Below are 24,007 nucleotides of genomic sequence, written 5' to 3'. Positions count from 1 at the left end.
ATCCTGCACTGAATGCCTTTGGGTCTGGACAGTTGCTCTTCTCTGTGGAATGCTGTGGTCTCTCTCTTTCCAGAACACAGGCTTAGGACACAGGATCCAGGCTTGTGCCAGTGGTAGTGGGAGAAAATGCCCACTGGCGAAGATGACTGCTGAGCATCTGCCTATGTGCTAGGCCATTACTCATGGTTCAAATTCTTACTGGTTCTCTAATCAGCCCTGGGGGAGAGGTCATCTGATCATTACAGAAGTGAGGGCTTATAAGTGATCTAAGAAGGCTGTGACTTGCTAGTGCCTCTGGCGCTGTACCTTAGCTGGGCCACTCTCTAAGGTCTAAGGTAACATGTTAAATGTTTTTCTGTCACCTAATGCAGCCTCAGTGACTTTTAAGTCTGTAAGTTACAGGAAGAGGGATTATACCAATAAGGACTCTCAATAAGTTTAAAACCAAGCACACTTCCATTTAGGGCCAGGAATTTAAGCAGAGACCTGAAATGGAACCAACTGATTCACATTGTAGTAAATAAAAGTAAAGCAATGATCTTGGCTTGAGCTGTCTGGTTCAGTGATCAGGCGGAACGTCACACACAAGCTCAGTCACTGCAAACAATGGTTTTCTGGCTGTGACCCCTGGCTGTCATTCTAACATAGTAGAATCATGTTAGAGGGAATGGAAAAAGTGAGCACCACTTCTTACCATGTTCTCCCTAGTACTGCCAGTCTCCCTCTGCCCCTCTGTTGGATGCAGCAGATACCACCCACCAATCAGCCCAAGGAAGGCCAACAGGGAGGGGCCAATCACTCTGTTCTCCAACTACAGCCAGACTCACCTCCACAGCAGTACCTGTGGCTCTAGCCTGGACTCTGGCTCTGGCAGTGGCAGCTGGAAGAGGGTAATAGGACCTTCTGCTGAATGAAGGAAGTTGGGTGAATGAATGGGTCAGCTGCAGGGGTCACTTGCAAAGGGACTGGAGTGATAAGAAAACAACTCATTCAAGCAGATACTTTTGATATCTCCCAAACCTGCCTGTGGCAGGAGGGGAAGCCATCTCCCATGGGAGAGAAGTCAGTGGGGTGGAAGGCCATATTCTCACTACTGAGTCTTTCCAGGAGCCAATGCTTCAAGGCACAAGGCTCCTGGTTCCTTCTCTCCACCACCCCCTCCACTCTTTCCACTCTCACTCCTTGTGCTTCTTCTTGTGCTTCTTCTTCTTTTTCTTCTTCTTTGCTGCCTTGCTGTCTTTTGACGTGTGCCTTGCCCTCTTGCCTGTATCACTCTCAGAGTCTGAGCTGTCAGAGTCAGATGACTTTCTGTCTCTATGTTTCTTTTTCTTCTTTTCCTAAAAAAAATAAATGAATAAAATAAAAACTCAACATTGTATGTATATATTTGCTTTAAAAAATCATGGCCTGTAATCATTAGGAGATAACTTAATAGATTAAAAAACATTAATTAGGGCTTCCCCGGGGGCGCCAGTGGTTGGGAATCCGCCTGCCAATGCAGGGGACACGGGTTCAAGCCCTGGTCCGGGAAGATCCCACATGCCGTGGAGCAACAAAGCCTGTGCGCCACAACTACTGAAACCCGCGTGCCTACAGCCCACGAGCCGCAGCTGGAGAAAGCCTGCACGCAGCAACGGGGACACAATGCAGCCAAAAATAAATAATTAAAAAAAACATTAATTAAAAAAACAAATTATATCTTTAAGTACTAACAAGAAAAAGTGCTCAAAATGAGCGAAAAAGGATCAAGTCATAATGCAGTATGTATTCTAGGTTCCAGGGTATGTAGCAATATATGTGTGTATGTTTATACACACACACACATATACATGCATACCATATGTATTATATATATTTACATATATAAATTATAATATTTAGTACATTAAATCATAATATAATATGTATATTTAACAGACCTGTATATATTTAAAATACACAGAAAACAATGGAAAGGACACAAACAGTTACAAGTGTTACCTCAGGAATGAACTGCATACAGGGAAGCTGAGGTCTTCCGCTGTCCTTTTTCATTTTTTTTTAAACAAGCATTTATTACTTTCTTTCTCTTTTTTCAGCCGTGCCACGCGGATTGAGGGATCTTAGTTCCCCGACCAGGGACTGAACCCGGGCCGTGGCAGTGAAAGCGTTGAGTCCTAACCACTGGACCACCAGAGAACTCCCTATTACTTTCATTTTTAAAAAGCACAGGATATTAAAGCTGAAAGGAGTCCTTAGAGATCACCTAGTCTGACTAGAGACAGTACTTCACATGCCCAAGAATATGAGAGTAACGGATTCAGGACTCCTGACTCCCAGTCTGGTTTCTATTAGACCCTGCTGCCAGGGAAAATAACCGCCATCAATTAATAAGGCCCCACCTGCTACCCTTGAATATTTACCATCTCTAAGTTTCGCAACCAACCTTACAAGGGTATACTGATAAAGAAAAAAGCTCAGAAAGAACTTTCTCAACACTTCCCACCACACTACGCCACCAAATTAACAGCACAAACGCACACAAAGGCTGAGACCCTGATTCCCAGGCTTCTGTAGGGTACTTGGAGCAGTTTGTAAGCACTGAATAAACCTTTTCATTGAATTGCAAATATGTATATTGCCTTGGTAAGGTTTCTAAGGAGAGACTATGGGGGGCGAAAGTGAGAGTAGAAGAGGGCAAGGCTCCTGCTCCTCCCATTAGGCTTCCATCCAGCATCCGGAGACTGTAAGTCTGCCTGATAGACTAGGTCTTGGGAGCTGGTTGTGAGAAATGGTGGACAAAACACAGAACCAGGTGTTAGACCCAGACATGAGTTCTGGCTCTGCCACTTACTATTACTCTTCTGTAACCCTGGGCAAGTCATTTCACCTCACTGAGGCCTAGTCTCCTCAAATGTAAAACAGAGATAAGAACAGCACCTGTGTCACATGGTGGTGAAGAGATAGTATCTGTGGCTGGAGAAGTTGGAAACCACTCGCCCCAGATCACACAGGCAGGGCTGGGATCTGCATGTAGATCATATGACTGGAAATCTCCTGAGTTTTCCTTGATTGCACATGGCCCCTCTTCCTGTATAGTGATGGGAGGCCTCACGGTATATGGTGGTCAGAACAACAGTTTTGGAATAAGATAGACTTAAGTTCAGGGACTTTCCTTGTGGCACAGTGGTTAAGAATCCGCCTGCCAATGCAGGGGACATGGGTTCGATCCCTGGTCCAGGAAGATCCCACATGCTGCGGAGCAGCTAAGCCCATGTGCCGCAACTATTGAGCCTGTGCTCTAGAGCCCACGAGCCACAACTACTGAGCCCATGCGCCACAACTACTGAAGCCCGTGCACCTAGAGCCTGTGCTCTGCAACGAGAAGCCACCCCAGTGAGTAGCCCGTGCACCGCAATGAAGAGTAGCCCCCGCTCGCCGCAACGAGAGAAAGCCCACACACAGCAACAAAGACCCAACGCAGCCAAAAATAAATTTTAAAAATTAAAAAAAAAAAAAAGAATTAAGTTCAAATTCCAGCTCTGCCACTTACTAACTATGTGATTTAGAACAAAAGACCTAACTTTTTTTTTTTCTTTTTTGGCCCGCGCTGGGTGGCATGTGGGATCTTACTTGTCCAACCAGGGATCAAACCGGCGCCCCCTGCATTGGAAGCACAGAGTCTTAACCACTGGACCACCAGGGAAGTCCCAAGACTTTACTTTTTTGAACCTCAGTTTTCCTTTCAGTAAATTACAAATAATAAATACCTACTTCAAAGGACGCTATGAGGACTAAACATGGTAAGTACTAACTATAGTGCCTGATACATGGTAGGAACTCAGTGGTAGCTAGAAGTATTGTATTATTCTCTTATTTCAGAGAACTCCCAGAATGTTCTGACAATCTGGCCAAGTATCTACAGCAGATGAGTCAAAGTTCTAAGAGAAGATTAAACCAAAATTCTTTCTTGGAGTCTCCAGTGGAGTAGAGAGAGGGGAAGCTTCCCAGGCCCAGGTTATCAAGCTGTAGGAACCATGGCTGGGAGAAGTTGAGAGTCGGCAAATCCATGGTTTGGCTTATGGTGTTGCAATTTCCTAGATGGCAAGATAATGGAAGTTAATCACAGGCTACATGGGCTTGGCAGCCTCACCAGTCTCTGCCCCTTAGGTAGGACAGAGTCCTGGGAAAGTAAACAAGCAGATGCAGAGTCTGGCACCAATTCCCCTAAGACTGGCCCAGCCTGGATACATAAATGAGAAAGGAAAGTAATAATACTTCCTTACAAACAAATAGCACTTTAGTTTATCAAACTTTCTGCATCTCATATCTTGTAATAATAATCTGGTAAGGTCAGAAGTCAGGAATTATTATTGCTATTTTACAGAGGTGAAAACTGCAACTCAAAGAAGTGACCAAAGACAAGACAAGAACGTCACACTTTCTAACTCAGAGTTTGGCATTATTTCCACTTTCTCAATGATACAGGCTCAGAAGGAGGAAAGAGAAAAGCAAATCACTAGAGAACCCTGGCAAGCTAGAACGCTGACTCTAGGTAGCAAGGAGGACTTGAGGAGATGGCTTTCTAGACCTCAATCTTGATGTAAAAGCTCTTTTGCAACCCGAATAAAGAAAATCTAGTTTTCCAGCAGGTGGCATCATTTTCATTTTGTCTCTAACCTTGAGCTAGAGAACAAAAATTACTTCGTATGTTGTAGTTCAAGAGGAAAGTTGGGAGTTGGAGTAGAGGTGAAGTTGGAAAGTCAGAGGTGAAGCTGGCTTCTGGTCCCTTGGCTACATTCTGGGGAAGAGGAGCATAAGGTAAAGGGTAATGACCCAGAAGTGGGAGCTCATAGTAGACAGGCCGGAGGGGCAGGGGAAAGAAGCCATTGCTCAAAACCTCTCTCTGAGAAGCACATATCCTGTGCTACAGCAGCTAGCCCATCCACTTTCTCTATAGTTCTAAAAAAAGGTTAGCAGCAGCCCAGCGTAAACTGAGAAAGGGGAGTAACAGCAGTTAACACTTATTGAGTACCTAATTTTCTAGATGCTGGGCTGGGCACTTGGCACACATACCCCATGACCTTCAAAACAAATCTATTAAGTGGGCATAATAATCTCTATATTTTCAGGAAAGAAAATTATAACTTCAGAGAGGTTTACTGAGATAAAGTAACTTGCCCAAATGGTAGAACCTGGATTTGACTCAGGCTGGGCCCCAAATTAGATGTTCTTTTTAGCTCTGTGTGTTAAAGCCAGCACCTAAGTTAGCATTTTCTAGCCCAAAGGCACTGATCTAGCCAGAAATCAATCAAGCAAGCAAGCATTTATTCTGTTTTATTTATTCTTAAGAATTATTCTTGAGAAAGCACTGGTTATTTATTCTCTTATTCTTGAGAAATAATTGATTCTCAAGAGATAATTTGATTCTCAAACTGATTCTCTAGGGTTAATTTTTATAAAGTAGGATAGAGGGTGATTCCTGGTTAGAATTTGCTTATAAGCACCAGTTTATCATAGCTTGGAAAGGGTAAGACCAGAGGGAGAAGGTTATTAATCAACTCACAAGTATTTACTGAACTTTACTACCTATAAAGCATTTTAGAGAGCCATAGTTACATACAGTGTCGCTTAGGAGATAAGAACATATTTTTAATAGAATTCAGACAAATACAGAGTACCTACTAGTGCAAAGCCATAGCTGCATGCAAAGTAAACACATTCAGTAGCTCAGGAGTGGTGACTGGCACCATTCCTCCAAACCTGAGCCAACCTCATCAAACAAGGGAAAGAATAACTCCCAATAACCATACAGTACATTCATTCAACAAATATTTGTTGAGTACCTTCTAAAAGCCAGTAATATCTATTAACTAATTTGTCTCTTATAGTACTTGAATGACATTAGAAATCAGGGAACAGAAGCCTTCAAGGGATACACTAATCAAGGAGAAAGATTAATTAAGACACTAGGCAGTCCACGGAAGTGATGTAAGAAAAGTACAAACAATATGCCATGGACACACAAGGGAAAGAAATCAATTATGTCTGAGGAATTTGAGGATGGCCTCATGAAGGATATGTAATGTGTTGTGCTTTTGAAGGATGAACATGGCTTTGGCAGGTGGAGTAGTGGTAGTAGTGCTGACGGAAGAAGGGAACTGAGGGCCTTCCAGCCAGATGGAAGACAGAATGAAGCAAATGCCTGAAAGATCCTGTGTGGCATACTTACCTTGTACTGGATCCCATCCCTTCTTTCCTACTCAAAGACATAGGTCCAGGAATTGTCCCCTCTCTCCTGCATCAATTTGTTCCCCAAAATAAACAAATGTGCTATAATAGTTCCCATTTTGAAAAAAAAAACAACCCTCCTAAACAATTTTAACCAGGTTGTCAACCCACCACTCTACTGAAACAGCTCTTGTCAAAGTTACCAATGATCTCCACATGGCCAAATTTATGGTCAGTTCTTAGGCCTCATTTACTTGATCATGTGGATTACTAATACTATTAACTAGCTTGCTACTTCCACTTTTGCCTTCTAACCATCTAATTTCCATACAGTAGCCAGAATAATTCTCTTAAAAGATAAGTCAGATCATGTCATCCCTCTAGTAAAATGCCTAATGACATCCATCTCACTCTAAGTGAAAGCTGAAGTCCTCAGATTCTCCTATAAGGCCCTGGTTTCCTCTAACTCATTCACTTCCTCCAGCTACACTGGCCTCCTTACTGTTCCTTAAACATGCCAAGCTCATTCCCAATCTCTAACTATTGTACTTGTTGAAATGTTCTCTCACCACTTATCTGAGTAGCTTGCTTTCTCGCTTCTTTCAAAGATCCACTCTAATGATGCTTTATGAGAAAGGTCTGCCCTTACCATCCTATCTAGAATGGCAAGTCAGCCATCCCTTTACCCCTATTCTAGTACTCCCTAGCTCTCATTACCAAATTGATTTTTCTCCATAGCAATTTTCAGTACTTGAAATATTAGTATTATTTTATATTTATTTACTAGTTCGTTGTCTGTGACTCCCATTAGAAAGTAAGTACCATGAAGACTGGGATTTTCCTGTTTTGTTCACTACTGTTGCTGCAACGACTAGAACAGAACCTGGCACACAACAGAAATTCTTTTAATGAATGAGGTTGGAGTACAGTGTGTGAGGGAAAGGACTGGTGAGAGATGATGCTGGGATGTTGGACAGATTGTGAAGAGTCTTAAAGGAACTCAGACTTTATTCCATAGAAGAAGAAGAATCCTGAAGGCTTTCGAGCAGAATACACTGGACAACTCTCTGTGCTCCAGCAGAACAGGCCCAGGACTGGCAACCTCTCTCTCAGATAGGCACCAGAAGTTCTCTGGAGAACAGAACAGAGCCAGCACTGCAGCCAAAGGGATGACATTCCTATTCTGTTCTTCTAAATATAGTACAGCAGAGAGTAATTATAGTAGCCATATGAAAAGAAGAAAATTACATTCTGGATCAAATATAGCTAAACTTCATTATAATAAGTCAGCAGCCTGATGCCCAAAGCAGATGCTTCCTCATAATATAGCCTGATTCAGAAAGACCCATGATGGCATATGATAAGTGAAAGAGGCTAGCAAAGCACATACCACAGGTTCATGAAAGATTATCCAGGGCTTCACTACAAAAACCTTTGTTCCTATTTTATCAACCTCTTCATAGCCCATTTCCATTTGCAACACAAAGCTTCCTCCTGTTCTAATTATGCCCAACAAAAATGACTTATAATTTTCAGACACTGGGATGAAAACCGTCATGGTACTGAATAGGTATTGCATAGAACTAAACCAATACGTACTAGATTTTTGGACAAGGACATGCATTCAATTCATGTATGTTTGATAAAAAGAAGTGGAGGGCTCAGGGCTAGAAAGATCTCTTACTCCTGCCCCTACTCACCAGCAGCAGCAGGAGTCAGTCCCTATTACTCTCCAAACTGAGGGTAGGCCTCACTGAGGGAAGGAACCCGAGGAGTTACACATGGCACATATGACGGAGTCTATCAATTCAAAGGTGCATGCCAATATGTGCCAGGCACTATTTGAAACAGGTGACACCCTTTCTTTATCCTGGCCATTTCCTGATTTCCCAACATGCCTAGCACCTTCTCCTGTCTTAGAGACTTTACATTAGACATTCTCTTCTACCAGACTGCAGAAAGAAGTGGGACAATGAAGCAGTCTCGTAAAGAAGCAGAGATGAGAACCCAGTAGACTGTTTTTGACTTTCTGGTTCTAATTCTGGATGGCCCAGAGCCAACTAGTGCTGCAACAGGTGTCCAAATCTGCCACTCTCGCACACTCCAAAATATCCATCTCAGGTAGAAGTTTTTACTGATAAGGAAAGCCAACCTCCTGTTGGAATCAAAGATTTAGATGGGGGAAAGAAACAGGAGGCCTGGAAACTTGATTTACGGTTATGAACAGAAACAGATCAATAGAGAGCATATTCCTACAGCACTTCACTTTATCATCTCAGTGAAATACATTTAAGGAATACAAATTCACGTAAAACAAATAAATGAAACACGTTTGAAAATTTTAAAAAAATCAATAGATGACATCAGATGATTACTAAGGGTAGCGGGTAACAGAGCAAAATCTGGCCCAAAAGCGATCTTATAAGACCTGATAAGTCAATCACCTAACACAATGCACAATAGAAAAGTATGAGGCACTCAATACATAGTTGTTGAGTAAATAAATAATTGAAGAGCTAAATGAATTAATGGTAGAAGTGTGGTATAGAAAAGAATATTGGGTTAGTAATCTAAAGAACTGGGTTCTTATTTCAGCACTATCTCTTATAGTTGTGTGACTTCAGGTGAGACAATTTCTCTTAATCTCCATTTTCCTAAGGTGTAAAATGGTGGGATAATAATGCCTACTCTGGCTACCACACAGGATTGTGTAAGGATAAAACAAAATAAAAAATGAAGATATTTTGAGGCTTCCCTGGCGGTCCAGTGGTTAAGACTCCACGCTTCCACTGCAGGGGGCATGGGTTTGATCCCTGGTCGGGGAACTAAGATCTTGCATGCTGTGCAGCGTGGCCAAAAAAAAAAAATAGAAGATATTTTATGAACTGTAAGTACTAAACAAATATAAGGCATAAAAGATAATAAAGCGATTAATGACAAGGTGAAAAGACAATGACGCTAGATGATATCTTGGTAGAAACAATGGGCATCAAGGGGGAAGTTTTTACAGTTTCAGCTCCCTGGAGCACTATTTTTTTTTTTTTTTTTTTTTTGGCGGTACGCGGGCCTCTCACTGCTGTGGCCTCTCCCGTTACTGAGCACAGGCTCCGGACGCGCAGGCTCAGCGGCCATGGCTCACAAGCCCAGCCGCTCCGCGGCATGTGGGATCTTCCCGGACCGGGGCACGAACCCATGTCCCCTGCATCGGCAGGCGGACTCTCAACCACTGCGCCACCAGGGAAGCCCCCTGGAGCACTTTTTAATCAAAGAGGATTCATGAGTTAGAAGTTCATATACATAAAGGTACTTTAAAAATAATAAGATATGATGATTATTACTGCCATTGTTCATCAGACCATTTCTCTACTAAGTGAAGAGCAACAGAGGGTAGGATAATGGGTTGACTAAGCAGGTCATAAAGTGCCTCATACCTAGCAGATCCTTAATAATTATTTTGGTGAACTGAAATACACATCTCAAAGAAGCTTTAGAAGCAAAGCAATAACTAGTTGCACCAGGTGTATTAAGCAATACAAAAACAACCAAAGACCCACAGAAGTGAGATATCCACAGAACCACTTCAGGAATCTGATAAATACTATTTAACCCCTAAAAGGTTAAAAGAGAATGAAAAACTCCTGGAACATACACACAGAATCACAGTTAAAAATCTAGCTCTACTAAACAAGTAAAATTGCCTGTTTGGAAACATGATCTTACATGTAGAAAATCTTAAAGATTCCACAAAAAAGCTGTTAGAACTAATCAGTGAATTCAGAAAAGTTGCAGGATACAAAATCAACACACAAGAATCAGTTGTATTTCTATATACTGACAATCAGCAATCCGAAAAGAAAATTAAGAAAACAATTCCATAGCATCAAAACAATTCCATAGCATCAAAGAGAATAAAATATTTCGGAATAAACTTAACCAAAGAGGCAAAAATACTTGTACACTGAAAACTACAAAACAATGCTGAAAGAAATTAAAGACAACACAAATATATGGAAAAACATCAATGTTCATGGACTGGGAGACTTAATATGGTTAAGACGCCAATACTACACAAAGTAATCTACAGATTTGATGCAACCCTTCCAAAATCCCAATGACATTTTTTGCAAAATTAGAAAATTTCATCCTAAAATTCATATGGAATCTCAAGGGACCCCCAAAGAGCCAAAATACCTTGAAAAAGAACAATGTTGGAGGACTCACATTTCTTGATTTCAAAACTTACTATGAAGTTAGAGCATTCAAAACAGTGTGGCTCTAGCAAAAAGACAGACATATGGACCAATGGAATGGAATGAAGAGTCAGAAATAAACCCTCATGTGTACAGTCAAATGGCTTTTGAAAAGGATGCCAAGACCATTCAATGGAGAAAGGACAGTCTTTTCAACAAATGGTGCTGGGGATACTGGATATCTGCATGCAAAAATATGAGGTTGGAACCTTCCTTTACACCATGTTAAAACAAACAAACAAACAGCAACAATAAAAAACCCTCAAAAAATGGATCAAAGATCTAAATGTAAGAGTTAAAGCTATAAAACTTTTAGAAGAAAACAGAAGGAAAAAGCTTCATGACGTTAGATTTGGCAATGATTTCTTGAACACAACACCAAAAGTACAGGAAACAAAAGAAAAAAATACATAAGTTGGACTTCATCATGATGGAAATGTTTGTACATTAAAAGACACTATCATATACTTAGTATGTGAACATACTTAACACTCCTGAACTGTACTTAAAGATGGTTAAGATGGTAAGTTTTATGTGTTTGTTCACTACAATTTTTTTTTTTCACTACAATTTTTTTAATGTAAATCTGAAAAATAAAAATAGAACACTACCAACAGAGTGAAAAGGCAATCCAAAGAATGGGAGAAAACATTTGCAAGTCATATATCTGATAAGAGATTGATATCTAGAATATATAAAGAACTTTTTGAACCCAGTGTCTGTACTTAAACCCAGTCTCTGACCACAAAGCCTCTTTTTTTTTTTTTAACATCTTTATTGGAGTATAATTGCTTTACAATGGTGTGTTCGTTTCTGCTTTATAACGAAGTGAATCAGCTATACATATACATATATCCCCATATCTCCTCCCTCTTGCATCTCCCTCCCATCTTCCCGATCCCACCCCTCTAGATGGGCACAAAGCACTGAGCTGATCTCCCTGTGCTATGCGGCTGCTTCCCACTAGCTATCTATTTTATATTTCATAGTGTATATATGTCCATGCCACTCTCTCACTTCATACCAGTTTACCCTTCCCCCTTCCCGTGTCCTCAAGTCCATTCTCTATGTCCGTGTCTTTATTCCTGTCCTGCCCCTAGGTTCTTCAGAAGCTTTTTTTTTTTTTTTTTTAGATTCCATATATATGTATTAGCATATGGTATTTGCTTTTCTCTTTCTGACTTACTTCACTCTGTATGACAGTCTCTCGGTCCATCTACCTCACTACAAATAACTCAATTTCGTTTCTTTTTATGGCTGAGTAATATTCCATTGTATATACGTGCCACATCTTCTTTATCCATTAATCTGTCGATGGACACTTAGTTGCTTCCATGTCCTGGCTATTGTAAATAGAGCTGCAATGAACATTGTGGTACATGACTCTTTATGACTTACGGTTTTCTCAGGGTATATGCCCAGCAGTGGGATTGCTGGGTCGTATGGTAGTTCTATTTTTAGTTTTTTAAGGAACCTCCATACTGTTCTCCATAGTGGCTGTATCAATTTACATTCCCACCAACAGTGCAGGAGGTGCACTGTGCACCTCTTGCACAGTGATGATAAAGCCTCTGTTTTTAAGCAACAGCTACCAGTAGCTGACACGCACTGGGCTTTGCTGTATGCAGGCACTGTGCTCAGAGTTTTATGTGCATCTCCGCATCCTAACAACCTTATGAAGTAGATGCTTATTGTTCCCATTTTATAAAGGAAACAGATTCAGAGAAGTTTAGTAATTAGCCTAAGTTCCACAGTGAGGAGGTGACCCAACTGAGATTAGAAGCCGGGCAGTCTGTCTCCACAGCCCAGGTTCTTAAGTACATCCTCCACTGCCCTCAGAAAAGCAATTCCTCAGCATCCACCTAATGTAATATGCATAGCCACTGCAAATGAACATTTTAAGACTATGTGGTGGGCTTTCCTGGTGGCACAGTGGTCTAGAATCCTCCTGCCAGTGCAGCGGACATGGGTTCGAGCCCTGGTCCCGGAAGATCTCATATGCCGTAGAGCAACTAAGCCCGTGTGCCACAACTACCGAGCCTGCACTCTAGAGCCTGCGCCACAACTACTGAAGCCCGCACACCTAGAGCTCATGCTCCACAACAAGAGAAGCCACCGCAATGAGAAGCCTGCGCACCACAACGAAGAGTAGCCCCCGCTTGCCGCAACTAGAGAAAGCCTGTGTGCAGCAATGAAGACCCAACACAGCCAAAAATAATAAATAAATAAATAAATTTATTTCAAAAAAAGACTATGTGGCAAAAATGGAACGATGACATGACAAAGTAAAAAACAGGAAACAAAATTATACATACATTTTAATTACATCTAGGTAAAACATGCATTTGAAAACAGCTAGAAGAAAATATGTGCCACAATAATATAGATTCTGGTAAAGTAGTAAGATTATGGGTTGCCCTTCTTTTGTTTTATATTTAAATAATGAGGTAATATGGTGGAAGCTTCCCATTTCCCTCTTTAAATCAAGTCCTCAGACCTCTATGAAGAAGGCTAGCATCAAGAATAAAGATATGTAAAGCCAAACCCTGTGTTCAAAAATAAGCAATACTCAAACTATTATGCATAAAATAAGCTACAATGATACACCGTACCACAGCGGTCCCCTAACCTTTTTGGCACCAGGGAACGGTTTTGTGGAAGGCAATTTTTCCATGGAGGGTGGGGGGATGGTTCAGTTGGTAATGTGAGTGATGGGGAGCGGCAGATGAAGCTTCCCTCCCTCACTTCCTGCTGTGTGGCCCCGAGGGGCAGGTGGGGAGGACGGTTGGGGACCCCTGCTGTACAAAACGAGGAAGAGAGCCAATATTTTATAATAACTATAAATGGAATACAACCTTAAAAATTGTAAATTACTATATTGCACACCTTTAATGTATATAATATTGTATATCAACCATTCTTCAGTTAAAAAAAATTTTTTTTAAAAAGCAATACTGGGGCTTCCCTGGTGGCACAGTGGTTGAGAGTCCGCCTGCCGATGCAGGGGACACGGGTTCGTGCCCCGGTCCGGGAAGATCCCACATGCCACGGAGCGGCTGGGCCCGTGAGCCATGGCCGCTGAGCCTGCGTGTCCAGAGCCTGTGCTCCGCAACGGGAGAGGCCACAACAGTGAGAGGCCCCCGTACCGCAAAAAAATAAAAAATAAAAAAAAAGAAAGCAATACTGCTTGCAGGGTTGGGGACAGTTGCCTCTGTGAGGGAGTTAGGCTAAACATGGCAATGTTGAAGGTTTGCAGAAGGCTTCTGGAGGGCAGTACTTGAAGTAGGGGCCTTTGTTAATTTCTATTTCTTTGGTTCACAAGAGAACAGTACCAAATTAAAATAATATCCCTACTGCTCTAAATCAGTGTCTTCCAAGTGCCATTCATTCATATAATAGTGCCACAATTTTTATTCCGTGTGTTTATAAACTGCTATTTTTTTACTTAAATTTTTTCTTAATATCTGAATTTTTGCTTTAAAAAGTCCTACTTAAAAGGGAAACTTTATAACAGCACTGTAAATAGAAAACTTGCAGCCCCTGTCTTAAGCAGAAGATAACTGTTAAAATAGATACATAAAAAAGACACAACAGGGACTTCCCTGGTGGTGCAGCAGTTAACACTCCACCCTCCCAATGCAGGGGGCCCAGGTTTGATCCCTGGTCGGGGAACTAGATCCCACATGCATGCCGCAACTAAGAGTTCGCATGCCACAACTAAGGAGCCCATCTGCCGCAACTAAGACCCGGTGCAACCAAATAAATAAATTAAAAAAAAAAAAGACACAACAATGTTTTAGCTAGATATAATTTACTGCCTGCTAAAGGCAGTACTTGAAGAGGACTAGGGTTAGACAGTTTGTTTTCACAGGAGGCAGTCTGGATTTTTTTTAAAGTACAATGGGAAATCACTGAAGGATCTTAAACAGGAAGAGACATGTTCTGATTGGATACGTTAACAATCCTTTCCTGGGAATTAAAAATAAATTTAAAAAAAAAAGAAAAAATGAGAAGAGACAGAAGAAATGAACAACTGAACAACAACATCATCCACTTTTACCTAATTGACAGTAATAAAACACTATGCTGTATTGGAACCCTTGGGCACTGTTGGTAGGAATGTGAAATGGTGCAGTTGCCGTGAAAAACAGTATGGTGGTTCCACAAAAAAAATTAAAACAGAATTACCATATGGGACTTTCCTGTGGCTCAGTGGTTAAAGAATCTGCCTGCCAATGCAGGGGACACGGGTTTGAGCCCTGGTCTGGGAAGATCCCACATGCCACGGAGCAACTAAGCCCGTGTGCCACAACTACTGAGCCTGCACTCTAGAGCCCGCGAGCCACAACTACTGAGCCCACACACCTAGAGCCCGTGCTCTGCAACAAGAGAAGCCATTGCCATGAGAAGCCCGCACACTACAACGAAGAGTAGCCCCCACCTGCCGCAACTAGAGAAGGCCCGTGCACAGCAATGAAGACCCAACACACCCAAAAAATAAATAAAATAAATGAATAAATTAAAAAAAAATTACCATATGATCCAGCGACTCCACTTCTGGGTATATACCCCCCAAAATTGAAAGCAAGATCTCAAAGAAATATTTGTACAACTATGTTCACAGCAGCATTATTCACAAAAGCCAAAAGGTGGAAACAATCCTAGCATCAACAACGAATGAATGAATAAGCAAAATATGGAATATGCATACAATGGAATATTTTCAGTCTTAAAAAGGAAGGAAATTCTGACACATGCTATAACATGGATGAACCTTGAGGACATTATGCTAACTCAAGTAAGCCAGTCACAAAAAAACAAATACCATATAATTCCACTTTATAAGATACTTAGAGTAGTCTAAATCATACAGAAAGTAGAATGGTGGTTATCAGGTGCTGGGAGAAAAGGAGAATGAGGAGTTATTGTTTAATGGGTATAGAGTTTCAGTTTTACAAAATGAAAAGGGTACTAGAGGGACTTCCCTGGTGACACAGTAGTTAAGAATCCGCCTGCCGATGCAGGAGACACGGGTTCGATCCCTGGTCTGGAAAGATCCCACATGCTGCGGAGCAACTAAGCCCGTGAGCCACAACTACTGAAGCCCACGCGCCTAGAGCTTGTGCTCCCCAACAAGAGAAGCCACCGCAATGAGAAGCTCGCACACCACAACGAAGACCCAACGCAGCCAAAAAAAAAAAAAAAGAGTATTAGAGATGGATGGTGGTGATGATTGCACAATAATATGAATTTACTTAATGCCAAAGAACTGTACACTTAAAAACGGTTAAGATGGGGTAATTCCCTGGTGGTCCAGTGGTTAGGACTCCACACTCTCACTGCCGAGGGGGTGAGTTCAATCCCTGGTTGGTGAACTAAAATCCACAAGCTGTGCAGCACAGCCTCCCGCCAAAAAAAAAAAAAAAAAAGATTAAGACAGTAAAATTTATGTTACATATCTTTTACTACAATTAGAACAATAACAACACTATACCCAAAGGCTGCAGATTTTGGTTTCAGCAACTGGTGACCCATTCATTGAGATAGGGAGGAATATGAAGGGAGCAGCCTTGGGTAGGAGGAACATTGAAGAGTTTTGGAGTGTGCTAAGCTTGATGTCAACTCGACAATCAGATGGAGATGTCAAATAGGCAGTTGAATATCTAAATCTGAAGTTCCAGAGAAAAAGTTAGAGATAGAATTACAGACTTGGAGAATTACAGACTTGGATTTAAAAAACGATACATATACTTAATTGGGGGATTATTAGCATATAAATGGTATTCAAAACCACTGGACAGGATGAGATCACTTAGGGAGAAGGTAGTTAGAGATGAGAAGGGAATAATAAAAACAGACACAGCCTCAAGCAGTCCACATTCAGAATTAAAGCAGAGGGCAAAAAAACAATGAAGAGAATTGAGCAGTGAGATAAAGAAGGTGCTTTTTCAAAAAAATCAGATGCCCAGATGTGAACTTGGTACTCAAGAGGTAGAAGGCAAATATGTAGTTTTAAAATCTCCCTAGGCTAATTCAATAGTCTGAATATAAGTGAGAGAGGGAAGCAGGTGAAATGCACAGTAGTAGTGGGAGTGGGAGGAAGGAACAGAATTGGGATATTATAAGGTACCATGGACAGGACTTGGTGCCTGACTAGGCATGGGATAGTAAGGAGAAGAAAATTAATTACATATTGTTTCTTTCTTGGGAGACTGAGAGGTTACTGCTGTCATTAAAACTAGTATTACAAGGTACAAACAAGGGTTTTGGTTGTTCAAGGAGCACAATGATCCTACTTTGAGCCCAAAGTTATATAGCTGGTAAGTAGCACAGAAGGGCCTCAACCTACGTCTGATTGACTCCAAGCCAAAGTCTGAAGTACCAGTGGGCTATTACTTAGTGATGTGAAAGTGGTGAGGGCAGCTGAAGTCTTAGGAGGGATGTGATCACCCAGGGAAAGAATATACAGATCGATATATTATTATCCATATACTTGGGGCAATTCTTAATAATGGTACAATGGACCTTCCTCCTCATCTAAAAAATGAAGAAAATGCTGAATTTGTAGATAATGCCCACTGAGGGCAAGAACCTTATCACAGTTTTTATATTCCTAGGTTTGCAATGCCTGGAATAAAATGACCACTCAATAAAAGTTTGCCAAAGCTTTGAAAAAACAAAACAAAACCAAAAAAAAAACCCAGAAGTTAATAACCAGCCACAATTAGAAAACCACTACACTAGGGACTTCCCCAGCAGTCCAGTGGTTAAGACTCTGCCTTCCAATGCAGGGTGCGCAGGTTCAATCCCTGGTCGGGGAACTAAGGTCCCACATGCTGTGGTGTGTGGCCAAAAAAAAAAAAAAGAAAAACACTATACTACATGAGAACAACTATTTCTGACCGAACTATAATATAGTTTTTTTTCATTTCCTCTCTATGTTGTATGCTACAAATGCACTGTTTTTTTCCTGCACCACAATAATGTCTGTTTTGTTTTTTTTCTTTGCGGTACGTGGGCCTCTCACTGTTGTGGCCTCTCCCGTTGCGGAGCGCAGGCTCAGTGGCCATGGCTCACGGGCCCAGCCGCTCCGCGGCATGTGGGATCTTCCCGGACCGAGGCACGAACCCATGTTCCCTGCATCGGCAGGCGGACTCTCAACCACTGCGCCACCAGGGAAGCCCTAATGTCTGTTTTATGAATTGTTTTGCTAGAAGTAGTAGATGGAAGATACAACTCAGTGAGACAGGCACTCTTATCCTCTGCTGGGTGTAAAATAAGTACTTTCTGGAAAGACAATTTGATAACATGTATCAAGAGTCTTAAAGCCCTAACTCAGTAATCTTACTTAGGAATTTATCCGAAGAAAGCAATAAGAGATATGGCCAAAGATTTAGGTTGGAAGTAATCAAAAATATCCCACAATAGAAAAATTATTAAATAAACCATCATATAGCCATAGAGTAGAATATCATATGGTGCTCTTATATCAAGTTTTTGAAGAACACTTAAGGATACTAGAAAATGCTTTTGATAAATATAAATTTATATATTTTATTTATTTTATTCTTTTGGCTGCGTTGGGTCTTCGTTGCTGCATGCAGGTTTTCTCCAGTTGCGGCGAGTGGGGGCTACTCTTCATTGTGGTGCGCGGGCTTCTCATTGCAGTGGCTTCTCTTGTTGCGGAGCACAGGCTCTAGGTGCACAGGCTTCAGTAGTTGCAGCACGCGGGCTCAGTAGTTGTGGCGCACGGGCTTAGTTGCTCCGCGGCATGTGGGATCTTCCCAGGCCAGGGCTCGAACCCGTGTCCCCTGCATTGGCAGGTGGATTCTTAACCACTGCACTACCAGGGAAGCCCTGCTTTTGATAAATATAATGAAAAAAGTAGGATATAAACTATACCTAGTATGACCATGCTTGTGTGTTTATATGTAAACACATACATATACGAAAATTATATATACACTTCCCTAGAAAATTATATATATGTTTATATTATATGTATGTATATATTTACCTAGAAAAAATATTAGAATATACCAAAACTACTATAAGAGTCTCACTGGGTGGAAAGATTACAAGAGATCCTAATGTTCTTTATGTTTTTCAGTATTTCTAAAATATCTGCAGAAAGTATATTTTTATTTTAAAACTCAATATGATAAATAAAATAAAGACAGCACTCACCTTCTTTCTTTTTCTAGAAGAATTTCTCGTGGGGTCAGGCTTTTCAAACTCTGCTGCCTTTGCCTCTTCCTTCTCCTCTTCCTCATCAGGTATCAGAGAGTACTTGGTCCCACCTGGCTGCATGAAACAATCCTTTGCAAAGTGGCCTGCAGAAGAGAAGTAGAAAAGGTAGGGAGGGAAGAGGCAGTCTCTTACCTTAGCAGGTGGATCTTCCCTAGAAGTTCCTGAAGGGTTGGCTCGTTCAGGAGGTACTAATGAGTTCATTCAGAGCAGCTGTTGCCTTCAGAGCAGATTTTCTATCACCTCAAGATGGCATTGCTCACTTAACCAGAGCCAGACAAGCATCTGGTCCTAGAGCTGTGGGAAACCCTGGCACCGCTTTGGAAATGGCAAAGGACGTGAGGACACAGGCTTGTGCTGCCGTCCATTAGCAACTGGGCTCAGGAATTTTTAAAGGTCTATTTGGAACTTATTCCTGACAATGAAAGGCTGCTCCAGAGAGCGGAATACTTAGCAGAGGGAGCCGAGTGGCAGGCCAAGCCCCAAAGGAAGACAGCTCTTAGGCAGCAAGCAGGAAGGCAGCACTCAGATTCAAGCTAACACACAGAAAGACAGCAGTCACCTAGGGGCACTCAACATTCACAGACTGTCAGGTCTGGCAAGGGCCTGAGAGATCATCAAATCCAACACTGCATTTGCAGACGACATGAAGGCCCAGAGTAGAGAAGTACCTCAAGGTCACACAGACAGCAGCAGAGCTAAAACTTACCCCAGGTCTCATACCTCCCTGCCCTGTGCTCTTTCTGCTGCATCAAAACCAACCACCTTTGGCCTGCCTGGGCCAAATTCCATCTCTCATTATTCTTCTCTGCCTCATGTAACACCTGGTGGACACAAGTTGAAGGTAAGAGAACCCCACCCTCCCTGAGCCTACACTGCTATTAAGCGGCCCTTTAACAGATGCTACACAGCTGGTTTTGTCTGAGCTCTTTGTAGACCCTCTCTCAGGGGCATAAAGAATTTGATGAAGTCATCAAAAAGCTATGTGTAAACTACTTTGCAACTCGGAGTCCAGAAGCGGGATGGTGCCTGGAAGGAGAATACAGCATAGAGTTTTCCAAATATCTATGCTGGAAATGGTCCTACAATACTCATGAGGAAGTATTCTTTCTATTTTATTTTTCCCTTCCTCCCTCTACATTAATGATAAATTGGGGCTTAAACCCCACGACCTCAACCAGGGCACAAATCTGCTACCACTCATTGTAGAAAAATCAAGAGAGCTGGGTAGGTGAAAGGCTAGGGAGAAGGGGTGACAAATTGAGGTCACTCTGAAAACGAGAAGCTGGCAATACCTCTCATTATAGCTCCAACAAGGGAAGTCAGGCTGAAAGAGCTCTTTAATATTTGAGTAGGACTGGAGGAAACTTGAAGAAACAAAGCTAAAAGGAAGTGACTAGCCTGTATTCTTTATTACTAAAAAGATACTGTATTCAGAACTCTGAAGTTATAGAGATAAAGGTAATAAGCAAGAAAGAGCTTGACTTGGATCCTTAGAGGAATATATTTCCAAGTCACTTAATTTTTGCAGCAGAACAATAATCATCCTTCGAGATAAAAATTTAGAGTGTTAATCATAATCCAACACTCTTACCCCTCCTGGCATAGTACATGGGGACCTTGCCCAGGCAGGGCATCACCCGTAGAGAGAGGGGAGTAGTGGTGGTGGTGTAGTATCTGGCAGGGCCAGCATTCAGAAAAGGAAACAGAAAAAGCAACAAGCCATGAACTCTGATGTGAGTCTAGTAGGAACAGCAGATGAGCAGGTGAGGCCAGCATTTGGCTAAAAACCACAGTGAGCTAACCCACACCAGGGGGCCTCCCGCATCCCATAAAGGGTCCATCCACAAGAGAGAAAAACTAAAATGATAGAGACTTCGCCTTACCTTTACAGCCACACTTCTTGCAGGTAGTGTTCAGGACAGCCTCGAGGGTGATCTTCTGCCCAGTGTAATCCTGGAAGGACCGCCTCCGCCTCTCTTCTTGCCTGTAATGAAATGATACTGACTGTTGGCCCTTTTAAGAGATGGCCAGAGATACTACAAGTTAATACTCCATGTTGTTTTTTTGTTTTGTTCTGTCAGGTAGAAGGGAGAAAGGAAAAGCACTGGGCATAAGGAAACAGGCAGTGAAAGAAATGACATGAAATGACAATTTTTTTCATTCAGGACAAGGCTCTGAATTAATAATTATGAATGAGACTAGATTCCATCTCACTGATGCACAGGGGATGAATATATAATTACTCACCTTGCTAAGCCCCCTGCAATCCTTACAAGGTCACTCCTGGGTTTAAAAGACCTTCAAAAACTTCTTAGAAAATCAAGTCCAAGCTCCTTGGTATTCCAGGCCTTTCACAGTCTGTCTCTAACTTACTTTCCCAGCCTCATCTTGTACAATATGCTCAAGGCAAACCAGACTATTTTACCTTCCCCAGATTGTTCATTGTTTCTGCTCAGGCAGCTCCCTCTTTCTGAAATGCTCTGCTTCCCCTCTTTACTCCCACTTCACCACCTAACTACACCCAAACATTTCAAGGCTCAGCTCAGTTACTGCACCTCCTTCTAACCAGTTATCTTCCCTGAGCCCCTCAGCCAGAATTAATCTCTGTTCACATTCGCATAACACTTTCTAAAAATTCTAAACATTTGACCAAAGTATAAAATACATACAGAAAAGTGTTCACAAGTATACAGCTTCACTGATTTTTACAATTTGAAATATCCCAGTAACCAGTACTCAGATAAAGATGCAGAATATCACCAGCACCTCCGAAGCCCCTCTAGTCACGGTGCTTCCCCCAAGGGTAGCTACTACTCTAGTTTCTAACAGCATAGATTAGTTTTACCTATTTTTGTAAACTATATCAACAGAATCAGAGAATGGGCCCTTCTGTGTCTGGCTCCTTTCGCTACTTTGTGAGATCCAACCAACTGTTGCGTGTAGTTGTGAATCAACTATTCTCATTGCTGCAAAGTATTTTGCTGTTGATGGGTACTTGAGTAATTTCCATTATGAAAGTGCTTCTGTGAACTTTCTAGCACACGTCTTTTGGTGAACATATATATGTATATGCATTCCTTTGGGAAATGCCTAGTTCCACGTAGGAGGGGAACTACTGGGTTGTAGGGCATCTGCCTTAGTAGACACTGCCAGACAGTGTGTTTACCAATTACACTCCTACAAGAAGAGCCAAAGTACCCTAGTTGTCATAGCTCTTATTTCTTATCTTTACTATAACACACAGTACCTGCAAAGAGTACTCTTAGAAAATGTTTAATTGACGAGTATCACTCCTGATCATTCTTTCTTTCAAACTCTAACTGTATCCTATACACATGTCAATCCTAGCACATATCACACCACAGAGTTGTTTCTACTCTAGATCGTGGGCCTGTTTAAAAAATATCTTACTTGTGTTTGTTTCCCTGGCACCTCAGCCCAAGGCTTGGCAAGCAACAGCATCAATAAATGCTTGTTGGGGCTTCCCTGGTGGCACAGTGGTTAAGAATCTCCCTGTCAATGCCGGGGACATGGGTTCGATCCCTGGTCTGGGAAGATCCCACATGCCGCAGAGCAGCTGAGCCCGAGCGCCACAACTATTGAGCCTGTGCTCTAGAGCCCATGAGCCACAACTACTGAAGCCCGCATGCCTAGAGCCCGTGCTCCGCAACAAGAGAAGCCATGACAATGAGAAGCCCGCGCACCGCAACGAAGAGTAGCCCCCGCTCGCCGCAACTAGAGAAAGCCCATGCACAGCAACGAAGACCCAACACAGCCAAAAATAAATTAATTAATTAAATATATTTTTAAAATTTAAAAAAAAAAGCTTGTTGAAATTTCTTTGTTCTTCATCCAAAATATTTTTCTTTACCTGAACATCTTTAACTTTGACCTCTGACTTCACCTAAGATTTTCCAACCAGGTCTCTGTAGAGTCCAGCAAAAACAGAAATATTCTGCCAAAAGAGCCACATTACCCAGAGAAATGCAGGATAACAATATCAAAGCAAAACAGAGCTACTCACTTCACAAATTTCAGCCAACAGTTTCATGGGATATGTGGGCTCAAGAGAAAAAACAGAGAGGGTGAAGATACTCCATATTCTGTCCCATTCATTCTTTAAAGTTCAGCTCAAATATCGTATCTTCTATAAACTCTACCACAAGCAGAGTTAAATACTCACTTTATTTTACTGATTTGTTTACATTTTGCCTCATCCTCTGTACCACAACCAGGACTTGAATAGTAAAGTCTATGTCATGTTCTTCTCTATATCTGAGCAGAAAGCACAGCATCTAGCATACTGTTGTCCAAAAGAATGCGAAGATGGACAGTTCTATAAATTTATGTCTGTACTGCTGACTATTTATGTCTGAGTTTATGTCTATGGCTAATGAGCACTTCAAATGTGGTTAGTGATTGAGGAATTAGATACCAAATTTTATTTACTTTTTTAAAAAAATAAATTTATTTATTTTATTTATTTTGTCTGCCACTGTCATTGTCATTGGCAGGCAGATTCTTAACAACTGCGCCACCAGGGAAGCCCCCAAATGTATTTACTTTTAATTACTTTACATTTAAATAGCCTATGTGACTAGTGGCTTCCCAGTTGGGACAGACCAGAAAAGCATATGGTGTAAGTTCTGAAAATGTCTGTTCAAATCCCTAGCTTTTGCCTTAGAAGAATCTTAGTCAAATGATAGGAGGTCTACTGTCTGGTATGGGTCATGCGAGAGGGTCAGTTCAAAGGGTGAAGCTTGAATAACAAAAACCAAGGCGAGGAGACTGGAGAAGTAAATGTGCGTGAGTTACTTAACAGGCATAAAGTTTTAGTTAAGGAAGATGAGTGAGTTCTGGAGATCTAATGTACAACATTGTATGTATAGTCAACAATACTATTATACACTTAAATATTTCTTAAGAGGGTAGATCTCATGTTAAATGTTCTCACCACAATAAAATAAAATTAAACAAACAAACAAACAGAAAATCCCACCAAGGCAGGATCTTGGGGACATAACTTGAACAGTCACGAAAACTCTATTGTTTTCGGATGTCCTTATTTGTAGAACTGAGTTTCAAGTGACTATGAGTTGCAGCTTAATCAAACCCTCATTATAATGAATTCCAATACACTGCAGATTCAAACATACTATAAGCCGAATCATACCTCCCACCTAACGCCCAATTCAACAAATGTGTCACTCACCACCTGTCTCCCTTTCTGTCCTTATTGCCATCACGCTAGTTTAGGCTTCATTACATTTCACCTAAACAGTAATAATTCATTTACT

General features: G+C 41.5%; 1 protein-coding gene across 3 annotated transcripts in view; it reads right to left on the bottom strand.

Moving 5' to 3' along the window:
• Positions 1-429: 429 nt before the first annotated feature.
• ZCCHC17 (zinc finger CCHC-type containing 17) overlaps positions 430-24,007 on the bottom strand; it is a 55,536-nt gene continuing 31,958 nt past the window's right edge. For 2 of the 3 annotated variants that reach the window (XM_060017925.2, XM_060017944.2), the window contains 3 exons: positions 20,594-20,694; positions 18,648-18,793; positions 430-1,337 (listed from right to left, as the gene is read on the bottom strand). In XM_060017925.2, coding sequence (XP_059873908.1) covers positions 1,176-1,337; positions 18,648-18,793; positions 20,594-20,694 — 409 coding nt within the window. In that variant the 3' untranslated portion in view covers positions 430-1,175. Of the gene's footprint in view, positions 1,338-17,972; positions 18,318-18,647; positions 18,794-20,593; positions 20,695-24,007 lie in introns of those variants that run through there. The other variant, XM_060017934.1, reaches the window with a different exon arrangement.

This window comes from Delphinus delphis, chromosome 1, assembly GCF_949987515.2.
Source record: "Delphinus delphis chromosome 1, mDelDel1.2, whole genome shotgun sequence".
Classification (NCBI taxonomy): domain Eukaryota; kingdom Metazoa; phylum Chordata; class Mammalia; order Artiodactyla; family Delphinidae; genus Delphinus; species Delphinus delphis.
This window is presented reverse-complemented; position numbering and strand designations above follow the sequence as displayed.